The 20,191-nt window shown below is 29.7% G+C and overlaps 1 protein-coding gene across 2 annotated transcripts in view; it reads right to left on the minus strand.

The window, feature by feature from the left end:
• Window positions 1-19,859, minus strand: part of LOC105151752 (uncharacterized) — a 41,609-nt gene extending 21,750 nt beyond the window's left edge. The window contains exons 1-3 of one of the 2 annotated variants that reach the window (XM_011065635.2): window positions 19,489-19,859; window positions 11,614-12,098; window positions 6,028-6,160 (exon numbers count right to left, since the gene is read on the minus strand). In XM_011065635.2, the coding sequence (XP_011063937.2) occupies window positions 6,028-6,160; window positions 11,614-11,667 (187 nt within the window). In that variant the 5' untranslated portion in view covers window positions 11,668-12,098; window positions 19,489-19,859. The remainder of the gene's footprint in view (window positions 1-6,027; window positions 6,161-11,613; window positions 12,099-19,488) is intronic. The other variant, XM_011065637.2, reaches the window with a different exon arrangement.
• Between the last annotated feature and the right edge of the window lie 332 nt (window positions 19,860-20,191).

Consider the following 20,191-nt stretch of genomic DNA (forward strand, 5'->3'; position numbering starts at 1 on the left):
TAGGCGAATTTCAAGGCGACTTGCAATCCTTCAAATGTCGTATTTTTGCATAACGTTAAGTGATATAATCGAGCGATATTAAGCTAATAGAAACGTAAACAATATGTAAATATGGATAAAGATAATTCTTCATACTACAGACTAGCGTACGTGTTTAATACTTTTATTGCAGCAGGTTTTTCTTTTTTCATTCGTTAGAAATGAAAATTTTGCACTGAAAGAAAAGTGTTTAGAATAAATAGCAATGAATAGTAAAGGTTCTGAAGAATAAATCAAAGTATAAAGCTGCCTATCAGAGCCAACACTAGTTAGTCATGTGTAATTAATTTATTCATTACACATAAATTGTAGACGTTTCGATTGCCAATTTGGATCCTTCTCAATACAAATATTTTATACTTAAGAAAAGTATTTGTTATATAAATAACATGAACATTATAAGTTAAAATTATATAAACAAATTAATGCTAGTTTATTTGCTGTTGTTTCTGTCTTTATGTATCCAAAAGCTGGTTTCTTTAAAAGTGTTTAGTATTTTTACTATAATTGGAAAAATAGCTATGGTTGAAAATTCAATTTTTATAATAATTACTCTATAATATTAGTAATAATAATTTATTTATAGCTCTATAAACACAACTAAAATTATATAGTTGGCATCGAAAATGAACTATGCCGTAGTTTATTTACTGCATAGTATTACAGTACATAGAAATTATTTATCTAAAATAAATTCAATACAAGTATTAGAAAATTGAATCTACAATCAACGAACAATATTAGCGAATTCACACTTTTTGATTATAGAAACATCATATCGCTTTATAAATTTCTGTATTTCATCATCAGTTTACTCTTTAAACTTCAATACTATTCTATTAATATTATAATTATTATTAAATAATTTTTTACTATTTAATAAAGTATAAAATACTAACTTTGATGATTGGAAGCTATTGAAATTTATATTAGTTTTAATATCTAGTGTACTAAATTTGATATAAACGTTAAATATAATACCGCCAAGTATTATATTTAATATTACCACAGTAACAAACGTAACTAACATCAACATTGTCCATCAATTGAGGGGATAAGCGGAATAAAGGCCTAATTACAGAATCTTGATATTAATAAAAATTAAAATAACTTGCTACTTTTTTTATTACATACACAAATGGGTACAATATCAAACGAATTTATGTAATGTTTTTAAAAAGTTATATATTACAATACTTTTCTATTACAATCAATATTACATGAAAAAACTATATAATTGCCAGAAAAAGGGCAAGTAGAATTGTGTTTTTATTCCGCCCATCTCCTCAATTATTAGTTTATAATATGAGAAAATTACATGCAAAAGTCCTTTACTCTTTGCATATCGCCCTTCGAATAAATATTTGTTGCGAGTCTTTGATAAGCTTTATCTCAAAGGCTCGAAACTATTAGCGATTATCTTCCCGGCGTATATCTGCGTAACACAGAGGACATCGATAGTCTTAGGTTTCACCCCTGTGAGTAAGAGACCGACGGGATTAATTGAGCGAGCAGGAGCCATGTCGGCGAGGCCGTATCTTGGTCTATCTATCTATCCAGACATTCAGCGATTAGCGAATAATAAAGTCCGTAATATGAGCCCCAACGACGGAGCTGCGCTTATCGTGCTCTCCCTCTTCCTCTTTCTCTTTCTCTGTCTAATATCCTCTCCGTAAATGTTCCTTGCCGACCGACCGACTCGACGATCGCGCGTAGAAAGATGAGCCCCGGGCAATCGTATACCGACGATATTGTCGACCACCGTCGAGCGACAGAGAAACTGTCGACGAGAAACCCGTCTCGATATCCCGAGAATGAAGAATGAGAAGAATGCCGTATCTAGCAACGATAATGAATCTTTCAATTCCGAAAGATCTTGCTAATCGAGATCGCATTGTCCTCGCGACCTCGATATGTTCGGAAAATTTCTCGAAAGTGCGGAAAAATTCGGAAGTATGTAAATCTTTTTAGGAGAATACATGTAATGATAATGTCATTACCATGAGTATATGTGTGTACAAAATTTATTGATTAAGAATATGATTGAAATAAAAAGAAAATGTTCGATCCTTCCTTTTAAGTCTTCTTTTAATATGGACTTAATAATTATTATATATGTCAAAATTAACTATAGATGTAAACATTTAATATCAATTCTAGTATAAACTTATAACCAGGGTTAAGTATTAACTAGTAAAATGTTAAAAGTTAAAAAAAAAGTTAAAAAATTAATAACTTTTAACTTAACTTAGCTAATTTTAAATACACTTAACTTTTAACTTAATTTAGTTACTTCTAAACTCTTTAATTTATTAACTTTTTTAAATTAAAAGTTTTTCTATCTCTCTTAATGCTAATATTTTTTTCAATAAAATTTTAAACATTCAGAGAATTAATTTTTAACAAATTCAATGATTTTATTAGAGACTCTATAATAAGAGTCATACCATACAGTAGCCAGTTTTTATTCTCGCTAGGTTTTATCAATTACCGCTTATATTTGAATCATATTAATTTTAGGTGTCATAAACATTATACTTCAGCAACATAAATAAAAGAAATGAGCCTTGCTCAATTTCTTCACTTCAGATAAATTGCGGATAATCTTATCCAGGAGATATTTCCATTGACAATGGAGGTGTCTTTTAAATAAAGTTATCTAGACATAAAAAAATTGGGCATTAAATGAAGAATTGTTGTAAAATAGTGCTACACATCCATCCATTTTCTAAATTTTTACGTATATGTTTTTAAACAAATATCTAATCAATGTAGTCGTAAACATGCGTGAACAATCGTTTCGGAAGTTAAAGAAAATTAGATAAAGGTTAAAGAAACAGTAATAATACAAATATATATACTCTTCTCTCTCGCAAGGTTTAAGAGTAAAAAATTATTGAAGATATTCGGTAATTTTTAGTAATTGATATCTTGTTAGTTATCGTGAAAATTGCAAAATGGTAGAGGACTTTGACTTAATTTAATCCGCTCTATTTATACAAAAGCAAAAATTTACGGGACACTCTGTATATAACTTATATGTGATATAATTCTGTATAGTAACTTATATGTGAATAAAAAAATTAAATTTAATAATCTATATTATAAGAGTTATTTAAAGTAATTTCACTTTAAGCAAAATTAGGACATTCTTATCTCAAAAACAATTTTTTTTAAATTAACTTTTTTTTTAAACTTAAATTAATTCAATCTTAACTCAACTTTTATTAGGTTAATTTTTTATTCCTTCAACTTTTAACTTAATTTTATTAATTTTATAAGTCATTAATTTCAACTTAATTTAATAAAAAAAACATTAACTTACTCCACGAGTTTAAAATAGCTATTTCAATTATTCTAAAGTATTTTTTTTTAATTTAATGATGAAATTTACGAACAAATATTCGGTCTGCCCATGGAATCTCCTCTCTCTGCAATTCTAGCGGATGTGGTAATACAAGATTTGGAATATAGCATATTTAAAACACTAACCATACATATTCCACTCTATTATCGCTATTTTGAAAATATCAAAGAACACAAAGATATTGCCAACTCAAATTTCTCCAGAATTGTTAAAAAGTATTTTAATACATTCTTTACTTATTTCAATAAAATATCTGAAAAATTTATTACAAAAAAATTCGACTTCAATATAGCTTACAAACCAATGAATTGTATGAATAATTTCATCAAAATAGACAAAAACAAAATTCAAAAAGAAGAACACTCAAATGTCATTTATAAAATTAATTGTCATGATTGCAATTATTTGTATGTTGGACAGACAAAAAGGAAACTAAAGACACGTTTAAAAGAACACATATAAATGATTTCAAAAAAATCTACAAATTCTTTGTCTGTTATCTCTCGTTACAAACTTGATCACGATCATACGATTGATTGGAATAATACTAGCATTCTTGATTCAGAACAATCTTATTATAAAAGGATGGTCTCCGAGATGATACATATCAAATGATAAGAAAAAGATTTAAACAGAATGACACCGAATGCTTTTCTGAAATCTACCAATCATAGAAAAAAGCCCCTCCACCCACATACAGATTTACCCTCTCCACTATCATTCCCTCTCCTTTCCTTTCAATATATAAATACTGTCGCGAGCTATGGCCTTCTAAAATTTTTGTCAGTGATTCTTATCATTTGTTCAAATTGTTCTGTTTTTTCAAATTGTGTTACTTACTCCGAATTACATTTGTAAGGACTTGCGTCAAAAAACACGTGGTAAGCGAGTGTTAATGTGAATTTATAATGATTTTCATGAATAATTGTTTAAAATTTAAATTCTTAAATAGCGCTTTCTTTTCTTTTAATTTTAAATAGAATCTAAAAATTCCATATTTTCACACGATATTTTATCGCTCTTTTCTTCCTTTAAAAAGGAATCATAAACGGAACAGATTATTCGTCAGAAGTGTTAAAATTTTTGGTTAATTTCATTTTCTGGACTTCATCTTACTCGATTAACTCATACCATAAGCTATTGGAAAATTCTTTTATCATCTTATTGATTAGCGATCATTGTTTTAATTTTATGTATTTTTTCTATTTGTCATCTTGATACTGTTTTACCATCTTTTTGACTAGCGATTTTTGCTTAATTAATTAATTTTTTATATTTCTTTATTTGTATCTTTATTTCTCATCTTGATGTACTGATGGTCAAATCTTGATCGAAACATCTACGTTTTTATATGATAATTTTTAATATATGATTTTCGTTTTAACATTTATGTTGTGGCTATATGCTCCCTATTATTTATATTTTGTATTTTTGAGCCACCTTCAAATATTTAATATTAAATGTATAAGTCTATAGTCAATTTTGATATGTATAATAATTAAGTCGGTACTGAAGAGAATCCAAAAGAAAAAAAACATTCATTTTTTATTTTAATTATTCTTTTAGTCAATAAACACACGCATACGATCAGTATTGACTCCCAGCATATTGGCATTATGATTTCATTTGTTATTTAATTCGTTAGAACATAAATATTTCAATTCTTTTAGGAAAGTCGACACAATTTATAGATCTACTCATATTAATTTTTATTTCCTTAATCGTATTTTTTTTATTATTTATTAAAACGGCGAAGACACATAATATTGTTAACGCAGCACGGAATACCGGTAAATCATCAATGTCGCTGCTGAGCATTAATCATAAGCGTTTCGTCACCGTGAGATAAATTGCGGGATATTTCTATGTTCCGTGGAATTAGGCGAGCGACGTCGACGACAATTTCGTCGGTGAAGGAGAGACCGTAATCGTGCAGAGATGCGAGAATGTGTGACTAAACGCCGCGCGGAAAGATCGGGGCTTTCCTCTCGCGCGCCACAGGCTGCCCGCGTATATCATTCTCTCTCTCTCTCTCCTCTCTCTCTCTCTCTCTCTCTCACTCCCTCTCTCTCTCTCTTCTCCTTCTTTCTTCTCTCGGGAAAGTCATCTCTCGCGGAGAGACCCTCCCTCGCGACGACGAATGTTCTCGACTACAGTTTTGTATTATTAGAACGTGGCCTTTAGCAACAACCCGCTCGGCTTCTTTCCGTCGAGGCCGAATCAATTCGGGAATTTATCCGGATTAGATTGCTACTTACTTTATTTCTCTTATTCAATCGATCTCAAGTTAATTGAAATTAATTTAGACATGCGAAAAATAAAAAATTGATAAGAGAACATCTTTATTGATCGATCATATTTTGTTTGTAATGCGCATAATCGCCGATAACGGAAGAATTTTTAGGTCTTTTTTATTTCTTCACTAGAACTTTCTTTTTCGCTAAATATCAAACATATATCTATTTCATTTAAGTTCCGAAAGTGTATACTAATTCGGATATAAAAAAACAGACTCCCTGATAAATAAAACTGATTTTTTCCCTTGACTCATTACGATGTTTAGATATAGTAAAGTTTGTGGGGACTACAAGGATGTAACAGAAATAATGAAGAAGATGTACCTTGATGAAGAGGCGGCAGGGGTGACGGCGGAGACAGCTGAAATGGCTCCTGTTTGATCTTCAGAGAATGAGGAGAGTCCTGCATACTGCTGAGTCCTGCGGAGCCCAGATTGCCATTTCCCTGCTGCAGCTCCTGAAATCGTCATTAAATTAATGTATCCTTTTGTTCTTTCTATGTCTTTTTAATGAACAAAACTGTTCGTATTACATACATTTCAATATTATTCAGAGGATTGAGATTATTTTGATTTCACATTATGTGTATAATGAATAATTATTGTATAGATGTTATATTATGTACAGTCAATATATAAATAGAAATGTGAAAGATATATAAATCAAATATTTTTGCAAGTAAGGTATAGCTTCTCATCAACGAATACATCAATATATCCTGGAAATAACCCTTGCATAACATTCAATTATGTATAAAACGTTGGTTTTATATTTCGGTATTATTCAGGGAATTAAGATTATTTTGATTTAATATAATACAATAAATAATTAATTGTTAGATATATATAGATGCCATATTGATTGTAAAGTTAATATACAGATTACACAAATATCGAAGAATTATAAAAATAAAAATTTAAAAGCTATGTTTCTCTCTCTATTATTAAGGATGGAAAATCATTATCATTTTTATAATAGGATAAATAAACTATTATAATTAAAAGCCATAAATATAAATCAATAATGAAGGCTATTATTGCGCACCGATTAAAAATATCAAAAATAACTTAAGTATACATCGCTAAGAAAGATTCGGTTTATCGAATAGATCAGTTATTCTACGGAATGAGATTCTCGAAAAGACTCGTACAGCGTGGATACTGTAAATTTTCAATAAAGGATGCATCGACGAAGTAAATTCACGTCATATTTCCTAAAATATTTTCTAAAACATAATCATTCGTGTAGTAAAATTTGGAATTCTATGGACGGAAATAAATGAATCACGGTAATCGCAGCGGGACAAACCAGAGTGTAATTGCGGTGATAATAAAGAAGTTCCTTCGGAGGAAGAAAAGAGAAAGAGAGAAAGAGAAAGAGAGAGATGAAAGCAAACAGGAGTAGGCTAAAAGACTTTTGGCTTGGTGCTTGCAATGTTTGAAGTGCCGTCACCGGAAGCTTACAAACACCGACTGAGTGTTGTGACATCGTATTATGCCGGGACGAAACTTACGGTCTCGCTAGATCGTTAATTTGCAATCCGGTTTTACGAGGCTCCTAGGCTGCTTCGCGAATTCTGAGTCGCAAAACTCGGTGATCTTCGGCGAAAAAATAATTAATTGTAGATTAATTGTAGATATCTAGTACCTTGTGCCGTACAAATGCATTCATTAATTTATTTCTAGTTTTTAAATACGATTTTCTTGAAAATAAAGGAAAAAAATCTAGATGGATAAAAAAATTTCATGTCTTCAATCTTTTCTCTTGACTTTATGGTTAATATTGATAAGAAACAATTTTGCTTATCAATTTGAAAATTAATGGAAAAACACAAGGTTCATAAACAAAATAAAATATATTCTTAAAGGAAACCAAAATCGAGAAAAATAATACGTTGTTATAAAAAAAAAATAAAGATTTCTCCAATGGTAGAAATTTTATGCATTTTTTCAAAATTTTTTGATTCGAAATTTCATGCAGTTATTAGACAATTATATTAACTCTGTTTAGTGACTAACAAGTAACCCTTTGTATCACTCGGTGATTTTATTGAAACTCAATAGATTTGTAGAGTAATCAAAAATATTAGATACGTACTTTTTTATATCGGCAAAAATCCAATTTTAAGAGTAAAAATGATCCTTGTATTTATAAATCAATAATTAATTTATTGAACTTAGAACATTGATTTCTGTAATTCCAATATTGAATTTTCTTTCAGTAATATGAAAACCTTTTGTCATATCTCTAAAACTCAAAAATATAGCTCTAACTGGAACTTAAGTTCAATGAAGTAATTACTTTTATCAATATAAAAAAATACATGTTCTATATTTTTGACTACTCTACAAATCTACTGAGTTTCAATAAAATCGGCGAGTGACACAAAAGTAGAATTACTTGTAAGAAATAAAATTATTTAAGAGCCCAAGTTAACATTTTACCTGCAGTTACTGCTCACAAAAGATATAATTGTAAACATTTATTCAACAAAAATAGAATAATAAATGAACTATGCAGTATTTTAACTAATAATAACCTTTAATACACACATTCATGTTTTGCACATTTCTCTTTTCTTTATATATATATTTTATATATATATATATATATATATATACAACAATTGTATATAATAATTTATTATAAATATACAACTTTACTTTCTAAAGATGTTAAAATATACGTAAAAATTGCTTAATAATTTTGATATACTTATAAAAGTGATGAAAATTAATCTAGGACACGAAAAAACCATTGTGTAGTAAGAGTACAAAAACTAAGGTGTGTACTAAGAGTTAATTAAAAATAATTTATTAATATTATATAATTAGATATATAATATAATTTAAATAATATTTTATTAATAGTAGAAATAACTGGACAAATTTCATATATTTTTTCCAGGAATTGCTTTAGAACTACGCTAGAGCTTTGCTAGAGATTAAATTCTTATCAAAATTCTTTCCTACACATTATTGTTATAACTAATGAGAATATATAATAATAGACAGAAAATGGATGGATATTTAGGAAAACAACATACATTTTTATCAAGATTATTTCTCAAATAATATAGCAAGATGTATACAAATTATAATGCTTAAGAATTAAATACAAAGAGATTGAATTTTATGTATGTTTATAACTAGAAACTTAATGAACATATAGTGCAATCGTTAAAAATTTAAGAAAAAAATTATAATTATAATGTATAAAAACTTATAATTATAATTCATCGCATCAGTTTTATTTAAAAATAATTCCTAAGATCTTATTTTCGGTCAGATTTCGCAGAATCGTAATCCTGTTATGTTTGCGCACATTACTGTTCTCATGGACATTCAAAAACCTCGTGGTAAATTCATGTTACAAGAGATCGACATGGATCAACGACAAAGCAATCTGTAATATTTTATTATCACAGTTTCGATAAAAAGTATCTTACTCTCGTCTGTTACTTTTCGCATGATACTTTCGCGTGATATTCATGAACTACTCTCAGGAAATGTTTTGAAAGCAAATTATTATAAATCGTTCAAAAATTATCTACGTCCCAACATATGTTAAAACAGGGTCAAAGAGAATAATTTTGCAATCACTTTTCAATGTTCTATGTACATAAAAAATCGTACAGAAAATTAATTTTTTTCCTTAAATATAAAATTGATTTACTAAAAACTTTTTAAGATTGTGTGCAAGAAAATGTTTATAAATCTTTAGGTAAATAATAAGACTTTTAACTGTAGAAACTAATATAATAATCGTCTATTTTTTTTTAAGTTAATCTACATAAAAGATAATATACAACTTATTTTATATCACGGAAAGAATTATTTTCGTAAAAGATCTAAAAATTTTGTTGGATAGATTTTTTAAAAATTCAGTTGGAAACTGATTGCAGAATAGAACATTTTTTGCAGCATGCTCGTAATTTTGAGTTTTCAACAAAATTATTTTAATAATACAACGAAATTATTTTCAAATCTGTATTCAGCAAAAGTTTAGATCTTACAGCAAAATCGTTCTTTTCATGTAGATTTTTAATAATTGTAGAACGATCGAAATATCTAATTTCTAAAAGAATATAGAAGGTTTTAATATTCATCTTCCCATTTAATCATCTCGTTGAAATCCTTGAGAACTCGAATGAACAACGAGCTAACGAGCGGATGGTAATCAGAGTTGTTATCGATTTTTAGCTCGTGTTCGCAAAGTTGATCGCTATACTAGACTGATCGATGGAACGACACGCTCGATAACCCAGTTTTAATCCATTCAGCGATCATGTCGTGGATAAACCGCACGTGAATACCTAGGATTTATAAAGTTAACACGATATTCTAAATATAAACAAAATAATGACAGTTCTTATAGTAACACTTTTCATAGTTCTACAATTCCTTATGAAAATAAAAAAGATTCCGGATGTTTTATAAAGAAAAATCAAAATTGAAAATATGACATGCTATAATAAATTCTTAAATTCACTTCATAAATTCATGCGAATAGCGATATTAAAATTTTCGACAAGAAAATTCTTTACCGAAATTTTGTTCAGTAAATTGGAAATCATTAAATTATATTTAACAACACTTTCTCTTTTTGTTATTTTCTACTTCCAAAGTTCGCAACTTTTTTTCAAGATATAAAAAAGAAGTCTAAGATAAGCAAAGAGAATTTTAAATAAAATGTATCAATAGAAATAAATTCTCTCGATAAAGCTGCTCCAAAATATTGCGTGAAATCATTGTGGAGTAAATGTCGTAGAAGATGTGAATCGCGAGTCGTTGTGAAATTTTTGAGGTTACGACCCGCCCGATTCGTTTTCTTTTTCGTTCTCTTGTTCGAAGATAACGAGAGCGTGCGTGACGACGTTAAGTTGATCGTCTCTCGCGTTGTTCCACAAAATGGAGAAAATCTTCATAAAAAACCGAATGACAGAAAGAGCGATTGTCAAAATGTAGATAGGATTATCCAATGATGATTCCTACTTTACATATACTTAACAATTTATTACTACAAGTGAAACTAGAGGCACTTCAAGTATCTCATTCTAGCATTTGAGTATCTAAATAATTGATTTAAATTTCTTATTCAGCTTCGCGAAAAATTTTTAATCGATTGCGTGTTCCGACTTTTTTGGCACACAAATATGGTGTCCACAAATATTATATCAACTATTTAAACACTGCCGTATAAATCGATACTTATAAAAATTAAACATTAAATAGTTCTAATTAAGAATTACATCCAAAGAAAGGTTTGCTTTGATTTAAAGAAATGTTGCTTTGCTATACAGTTAAAGAAAAAAATTTCTTTAATTTAAACATTATTTTTTAAAATCAAATAAAAAATTATTTATTATATTAATAATAATATAAAAAAATTAGAAATTTTTTCTTTAACCATATAGCAAAGAAACACTTCTTTAAATAGAAGAAACCTTTCTATGGGTATACCTAAATTAGATTAAAATGTTAGATCAAATCAATTTATCAAATTTGCATTCAATGTCCGTTTCCACCAATGTAAATTAACCTTAATCTCGGTTCAACTCATCTAATTCTAGTACGCGTTCCTATCAATGTTTAATTTTATATTTAATTTTAATCTCAATTCGACTAATTCTCCAATCTAATTTTAAGAATAAAAAATTAACTTTCATATAGATTAATTTCCAATATAGATTAAGTTCTACTCTTAATCTTAATTCTACTCTTCATTTTTTTCTAATTCATAAAACTAGAAAAAAAATAAAGAGTACGTTGAATCAAGATTAAAGTTAATCTACATTGGTAGAAACAAGTATAAGAATTAAAAAAAGATGAAAAGTAAATTGAACCGAGATTAATTTATATTGATAAAAACGAGCATAAAAGATGTTTTCGCGAACTTTTTTCCACTTACCCCGGAAACAGGGATGATGTGTGAGACCATCCTGGACCTGTCCACGTAATTCATAAAGGCGTCGGCCGTTGCCGCTGCATTTACCCGATGCTGATGCAGCTGTACCCAATCACCAGTCGGGCTATCCACAATTGCACCGCCGACGGCTTCGACAGATAAGGGTAGAACAATGCCTCCGAGTTCGTCAAGATTTTAATGTCCAGACTCTTGTTTCACTGACACTTCGAAGTCATGCGATCGTTTCATGCTCCCGGAATCGTTCGTGATAAGCAAAACACTCGTTTCACATCGGCGACACAATTCATACAATACCGCAAATCGTTAAAGGAAGCTAAAATTGTCCTGGATATAGTGTGGTGGAAAAGTACATCGCAAGATTGATATTGCGATCTCGCATTTTACATCTTCAAGAAAAATGCTTCGTGATAATCAAATGCGAAGGTTTCGAAAGATTTTGTTTAATCGGAAAACACGATTGGGAAGATCTGTAACAGAATAAACATACACATTCTTTTCATCTTCTGCGTAAATAATTTCTATAATGCGTTTATACACGAAAGAGAAAGAATTAATTGGAAAACTCAAATTGATTGCTTAGCAAAAAATAAATCATTTAATCATATGTATAAAATAATAAATTTAAAAAATTACAATTCACAATTATAAGTCGAAAATCAAATTTAAATTTACAACTTCGGCAAACGAAACCAAATATTTTTATGATTTTTTTTTTGATAAATATTGTATTACATTTATTACATTACATCTATACATATTACATAGCATTATATACATATATATTATAATTAATTATTAGGTGTTGGAATTAATTCGTAGCGTTTTACAAGTGATGGGAAGTACTTTCATTAATGTATTTTTTAATGCTCATGTGAAATAAATAACATTCTTTCATTAAAAACGCTACGAATTAATTCCAACACCTAATATTAATAATCGTTTGTTCGCTAAATATAAATATATTTAACAAATATATTTGTTTCCTATCTTATTAAATATATTTATATTAAATCAAAAAACAATATATTAAAGTTATTTTTGAATGTAACTCTTGAATGTATGTAATCACTAAAGATAATAAGTAATCTTGTTTATGTTGTTATTTTTAATTACCGAAAATCACGCTTAAAAACTTCTTTATCAAAATTTCTATGATATGTATCATGCTAAAGTTAGACTGTAATAATTTTTACTGCTTGTCAGCTTTCTGAACTGCCCGATTTGCCATGTACAATGCCGAAAGAAAAGCTGACGCAATCATTAATGTAATGCTGTCCCGAATTAGGTCAGCTGACTCAGCGAAAACCCATACATTCGCAGTGTCAAAATAATAATTCAACATACACGGTCTTACAACTGATAAGAGATTAACTTCGTCGTGGCCTTCGAAATGCAATCAAGAGAAAGAAAAAACAAAAACAAATGTACGAACTTAATCATCGAAGCATCCGTTATTCCTGATGCATTTTCTTCTTTCTTTTTTATATTTACTTTCCTGGACTGGAATCGATTCAGTCAAGGCTAACAAATTTGTTGTTGTTTTTTTTCGGATAATTCAATCCATTTCCTATCGTTATAAATTAACTTTAATCTTGATTCAATTTACTCTTCATCTTTTTCAAATTCTTATATAAAGAGGCTTTCTACAATAGACTATTAGTAATAAATCAGAAATCAAAAGCTAAATTGACTAATTATAGTTGATTATTCTTCACATTCAACTGCGATCAGTTTCTAGCTTCTAACTTCTGAGTTATTACTAATGGTTTATTGTAGAAAGCCTCTTAGGGCAGGGCATAGATTTTTGCATAAACGCATAAGAAAATCAACTAATCAGAGTTTTTTATTTCATGGAAAGGAAAGAAATAAAGAACTGTAATTACTTCATTTTCTGATGCATTATGCAAGACCTTTAAAGGCTGGAGCAGACTTTTGCATAATGCATAATACATATAAAGAGGATCAACCAATCAGAATCTTTTATTTTATGGAAAGGAAGGAAACAAAGGAAAAAAAATATACAAAAAATGATGTACAAATAAAATACAAATGGAATACAAAAAAAGCAATATATGACGGCAAACGTGGCTTAGTTCGATCAGAAATTTTTAAAAAATTTTACATCCACATTCGGCGAGTCCTCTCATGCAATTCGTTATATTTCCGGTATGTACAAATAGGCATTAAATTGAAATTTATCATTAATATTATCATTAATATTATAATATCATTTATAATGCTGACAAGGGAGACAAGGTTTCCCGATATCAGAAGATAAAACATAGAAAAAGGAGTTTAAAACGATTGCGGTATCAAAAGTCAAGTTCCAGTATGTTATAAACGAGCAACGACACACTGTCGGCGACGATACATCATTTTCACGAGAACGCCAGCACGAGACGAGAGACGCGATGTCTCTACACGCCGTCGGCTGACGGTTTCGGAGGGATGATGAGCGCGCAACAGCTGAGCACTTAGCGCCCTTAGTGATTGGGAGGAAAGGAATACCTCGGGGTCTCCGGGGACTCATCGGAACTTCCGCCGGCGTTGGCAGAAGAAACCTCTACTTCGCCTGTGTCGTAAATCCTGCCCCGATCGCGGTGTTTACGATTTTTCGGGGTCGTTCCCCTTTTGATTTAGCCAATTCTAAAACGCTTCTTTAAAAACTCTCAGGAATTTTTTTCGAAGAATCATGAATTGAGTTAATGGGACACTCTTATCGAACATTCGCACGGTTAACCGGGCCAAAGATAATTTATATATATATCTGTTGACGGGAAATGGCTTGCCCCTCGTTCTCTTCTTTCCGTCGATTAGATTATGTGTTTGTTAGGCGACATTATTTTTATATCTTCACTAATTCGTAATCCGCCGTAATTCTGTTTGTAACGAAAGGTCTGTTGCGAGAGGTCGCGGGTGATAAGAAAAGTGTAAACAGTTCTATTAATCGACGGTCTTAACGTTTATGTTTTTTTAAACCTTACTAATGTGTATTTACAATCTTTAATGTTTCCAATTTGTTTGAAAAACATTTCGCGAATCTCACATGTACATAAGTGTTCGTATTTTTAAAAAAGATTAAATTCCACAATCACACATGAAAATAAGGAAATCTTAAGATTTTCAAGTAATTTCTTATTTTTTGTAATACCGATTCTAAACTCTCTAAATTTCTTGTAATGTAATCTCACGCAAAAGTGAAAATACTGTTATATTGAAAAAGAGTGAATATTTGCACTCTTTCTTGAATAAGAATACAGATTTTCGCACTTTTTGAGTGAGACTTCAAACGAAGAATGAGATTTTATTTTCTGTGGAATAAATCTTACTCCAAAAGAAAATCTGTATCTATTTCTTATTCAAGAAAGAGTGCAAATATTTTCACTCTTTTTCAATAATGATAGTATTTCAATCTTTTCATCACTCCAAGAAATTTAGAGAAAAGAAACGAGAAGAGCTGCCTGTAAAAACATATGAATTTAACTAACAATAGATTACTTTAAAAACATTATAAAGTCAAAATATTTATATTTATTATATTAAGAAAATTAATGCTTGACAAATCTAATTACTACAATCTTTTTTTAAGATTTATTTTAAATTTCAGAATATTGAAAAATATTTTAAAATTTGTCTACAAGTAAATTTTATTGCAATAATTATTTCATTATATACGAATATATATCTTTCCCATATTCATAAATAAAATTCGACTTTTCTTATAATTCTTATAATTCAAGTTAATGCAAAATTATATGTAAGTATCATATACTCTTCAATTATTAAATAATCTTTATTTATTATTAGTTTAAAAAAATTATGCATATATGTATAATTGTACAGGTAGCTACAAATAAAATAAATTTTTATGATAAATTTCCTAAGTAAAAAACATATTTTTTTATGATAAAGCAACAATGTAGATCCTTGGGATTTGCTAAAACTTTTGATATCAGTTTTATTTCTTTTAAGAAATTTGTAAGTATACAACTGTGAAAAATTAAATTGCGAAACATAAAAAGTTTTCCAAATCATTTAAAAATTAAGAAAAGTTTTAAGATCATCATAGGTTCCAGTTACAGATTAATAAACGTATAAATAAATTGATAAATAGAAATTGTTTTTCATTGCTTTTCATTACCGTCGTGCATCATATATAACTTTATTACCAGATGTAGAAGAATAAATCAAGTTTCGAAAGTAAAAGGAAATTAAATATACATTTGCTTCGCAACCATAAAAAAAATAGTGAAACCTCTTTTCTCGCTTCGTAAATCAGGGGTATCTTTGCTAACAAGACACATTTAAAGGATACTAGCTTTAAATTCTTGCAAGTTCAAACTTTCATGTTTAGGTTGATATTTCATGTGTCAAAGTTTTTCAAACATATTGATCGGCTGTAAGATAAAGAGGATCTTTTTATCCAGTAGCTAATGAACGCTTAAAAAAATTTGTCGGACGACACATGAAATAATCAGCCTTGTAGTAAATTCGGTTGGATGCACTAGTTTGCACTAATGCACATTAAAGCCGTTATACATTGATTTAATCTGTGTAAAAGTAAAATGCAAATATTTCTAATTATAAAATACAAATTTTATTTAACAGCACAAATAAAATGTATTATGTATATAAAAATTTCATGGTTTTATATTTATATTAAACAATATTATCTTATATCAATTTGTATACGATTAGTTATTTAATATGTACTAGTCACACTGAATGCGTCCAATCAAATTCGCTATTACAATTTTGAATTGTAGAGACTTAATTTCTTCGTGCCTCGAAAAAAAGAACGTATATGTAGAAACGTGTTTCGATATGAAATGACGATGTACTGACGTTAATCGGATTCACGTAAGTTGCAGAGGGCAAACGGCGCCGATCAGTCGATCAATCGCCAACTCTTTTCTACGTTTAAGCGGAGAAAACTTCGCTTATCTTCCTACGCGCGCGTTACAGTAAAAGAAGAAGAAATATTTATCTCGCTGTTTAGTAAACAGCCGCCCATCCGGACCGCTACAAATCGGTCGCGGCCCGATCGTGTGTAGAACTGAAGTTTATAAACTCTCCGATGATCTCGTGAGCCTCCGCGAGTCTTTGAGATAGCTGAAAAAAATGTACGCGCGAAACCGGCGGCACGCGGCAACGATGACTTACTTCTTCTTCCGCACGAATGATAATGAGGAATTTCATTCATCGCGTACCTCATGCGTTCTCTCTTTCTTCCGCCATCAATAATTCGTATTCTGAATTGCTAAATCTACGAAATAATTCGATTCATGCCCGATTAATGCCTGTTTCTATCAATGTAAATTAATTTTAATCTTGGTTCAACTTTCTTTTCTAATTCTTAGAACAAGAAAAAGTTGAAAAGTTAATTGAACTGAAAGCTTAAAATTAAACTACATTAAAAACAAGCATAAGTAATATTTACCAATTAAATAGTAGTCATTAATTTACAGTAATTAATTCCATCGATTCTGTTCAAAAGAGAGAATATGAGACTTTTTCAAGTAATTCCATAATTTTTACATATAATATATATATTATATGTAAATACTATGTAATCTACAGTAATCTACTATGAAAATAACATATTAATTATAGGACTGCAACAGATATCCAACAATTATTTAATATCCGGCCTATCCGACAAATTTTTACAATCCAGTCATTCGGCTGGATTATCCGGATTATTATCCGTTGCATTCCTTTAATATTAATCCCCAGAGTTGATGTCAAAATCTGTAACAATGTTAGTCAGTATATAATACTGACGTTGAGTCTGTCTCTGAGATTCATTTAATTTAAATTCAATAAACAATATCGAATTTATAAAAGATGTTAATATAATATATTCTAATAAGCTTGAAAATTATCCATAATAAACGGTACAAGTTTCGATTTTTCTCTTCAGTCTTCATCAATCGCATTAAAATAATATAAATTTACTAATTCTTAATTATATCAAAAGTTAATGATACTTATAAAATTACAAAGATTGTCATCTTCTCTTCTGTAGCTACCGGTTGACTCATTTGACAATCACATGGAAACAATTAAAGATCTAATGGACTCCTACTTTTTAATTCTGTGAATTTTATTGATAACTGATGACAAACTTAATGATAAATGAGTATTGGAGTATGATAAGAAAAATGTGTAATGAAAAGCGAAGACAGAAGGAAGATCTAAGTAAGAAAGACAATGCAGATAACGATACAGAATCTATTAGCTATAGAAAAGAAGAGATGACAACCTTTATCCTAATATTATTAACTTTTGATGTAATTTAGAATTGATAAAGTAAAATCAAAACTTGTATCCCTTATTATAGATAATTTTTAAATTTATTAGAATAGAACCATCTTTTATAAGCTGGTCTTTGTATACTAAATTTTAATTTTTGTAAGTATTATTATAACAAGCTGGACTTGTAATTAAAATATTCATTTAATTTATGATGATTAAAAAGCACTAATTAATATCAATGTATGAAAATAATATAACTTGTATAAAAAAGAATATGAACTACTAAGTTTGTTTTTATCACAATTCAAATTTGCAGATGTAACATAAAAAATATAATGACTGGATCCAATTAGACCCACCGTCAGCTCCGGAAGATTAATATCAACTACTTCAGTTTTGTAGATCGTTCAGCTTTCTAAATCGTAACGTTAAATATAATACCGATAGGCAACTATGATCAGCTATAACATTTAAAATTAATCTCAAAGAATAACTCGATTTTTTGATAGTATAAGGTTTAATCATAAGGAGATATTGTAAAATGTAAAGCAACGATAAAATACTTCGAACTGACACAACTGAATAATGTTCTACTATAGTCTTTGCTTAATGCTTTTGATAGTTCCGTTTTTAATAGTATTATAGATACGCAAGGATGCAACGCGACGTTTGCCGTCGCTCGCTATGCTATCTTTTGAAGCATGCATCAAAAGATATGTCTCTAAGAAAGAAAATTACAGCATTGTAAATTACAGCAATAAGGAATTCATGGAAATTATATTTATAGAAATGTAATTTACTGTGATCTCACAGATAATGGAAATGTATTGCATGTTCATATAACTTTACATGTTTTTTTTACAATATGACTATATCCACTGTGATAACATCTCTCTCTCTTCTATTTTTTAATTAACAAGAGGCTATCTTTATATTTAAGAAAAAGCAAAAGAAAAAACGAAAGATGTGGAAGACATGTCAAGAAAGAAGGCTTAAGATTAATTTAAAAATACAGACATAAAACAAACAATCGATATGAAACAATTCGGTTATTATAGCGAATTTAACTAAATCCACATAAAAATTAATCTATCAGATCAATCCATTCAGATTCAACGTATAAACAAAAAATAAAACTATTTCAATCGCCAAGCTTCATGACTTCATAAATTTTACAAAACAATTCCTTTAACTCCTTATCGTCGCAATTTTGTATATTACATATTATGTATCTTTTGATAACAATTCCTCTAAACATAAAGTAAATTTTATAATGTGCTTTTTGTTTTCTGTTTTTTGTTATTTGTCTCTTGTCTTATTAATCAAAAAGGCAAGAGACAAACAGCAAGAAACAGGAAACAAAGAGCACATTGTAGAATTAGCCTAAAAGTATGATCCAATCAACGTAAGGAAAACTTCCAACAATTGCAAAATAAATGTCCTATTAGACGCGATCATTTGCTCATTGTTCAACTAATGACAATACCAATAATCGAGCGTTTCAAGAGACACGCTTGGAAGACCATCGCATTCATCGTGTTCTTTTCCGCCAAAGGAGAAAAAAGAAAATTACAAAACATCAAAATACAAAAACAATACCCTGAAGCGTAGACGTAGATCCTCCGGATCGAACTTCCTTCGTCTTTCGTCGAGAGTCACTCCGTTCACCGCGTTCACCGCGAGTGTGAAACGTTTAAACAACGCGGTTTCGCGCCGCGGAAACTGGAACGCAACGCGAACGATCGTCGCGGGCGCGAGAAACAGACAACGAGACACGGACGACGAGATGAAACCAAGGCGAGAGGCGAGATCGAGACTGGGCCGCGAAAGAAACGACCGGCCGGATCGCGACGTTCCGTAGCGCGCGCGTGTGATACGACCCGAAGGGAATCGGAGGCGGAGTCACTCGCGTTTCGTGCTAACTTCAGACCGCCCTTCTCGACGCGCGCCGGCCAGCCCGCCCGCGGCAATTTCACGTTGCATCGTCTCGCGTCGCGTTCCCCGTATCAATGATGACAGCCTTTTTTCATTTTCTTATGTTGGACACCAAAGTGTTTAAACGAAAATACTTATGGGATTTCCTATATACAGATTTCGCTATTTTTTTCTAACAATTTCAGAACTTTTGAAAAAGAAATAAATAAAATAGATTTCTTACATTATTAATTTTATTGCCTTGTAATACATATCGCAATTATTCACACATTATTGCTCATTTATTATAACAATATGATAAAATTATGATTTTTAATTTAGTTGCACGCAGAAAATCAAAATGTAAAGAAAAAACATATTTATAATA

This window comes from Acromyrmex echinatior, chromosome 7, assembly GCF_024713525.1.
Source record: "Acromyrmex echinatior isolate Ae372 chromosome 7, ASM2471352v2, whole genome shotgun sequence".
NCBI lineage: Eukaryota > Metazoa > Arthropoda > Insecta > Hymenoptera > Formicidae > Acromyrmex > Acromyrmex echinatior.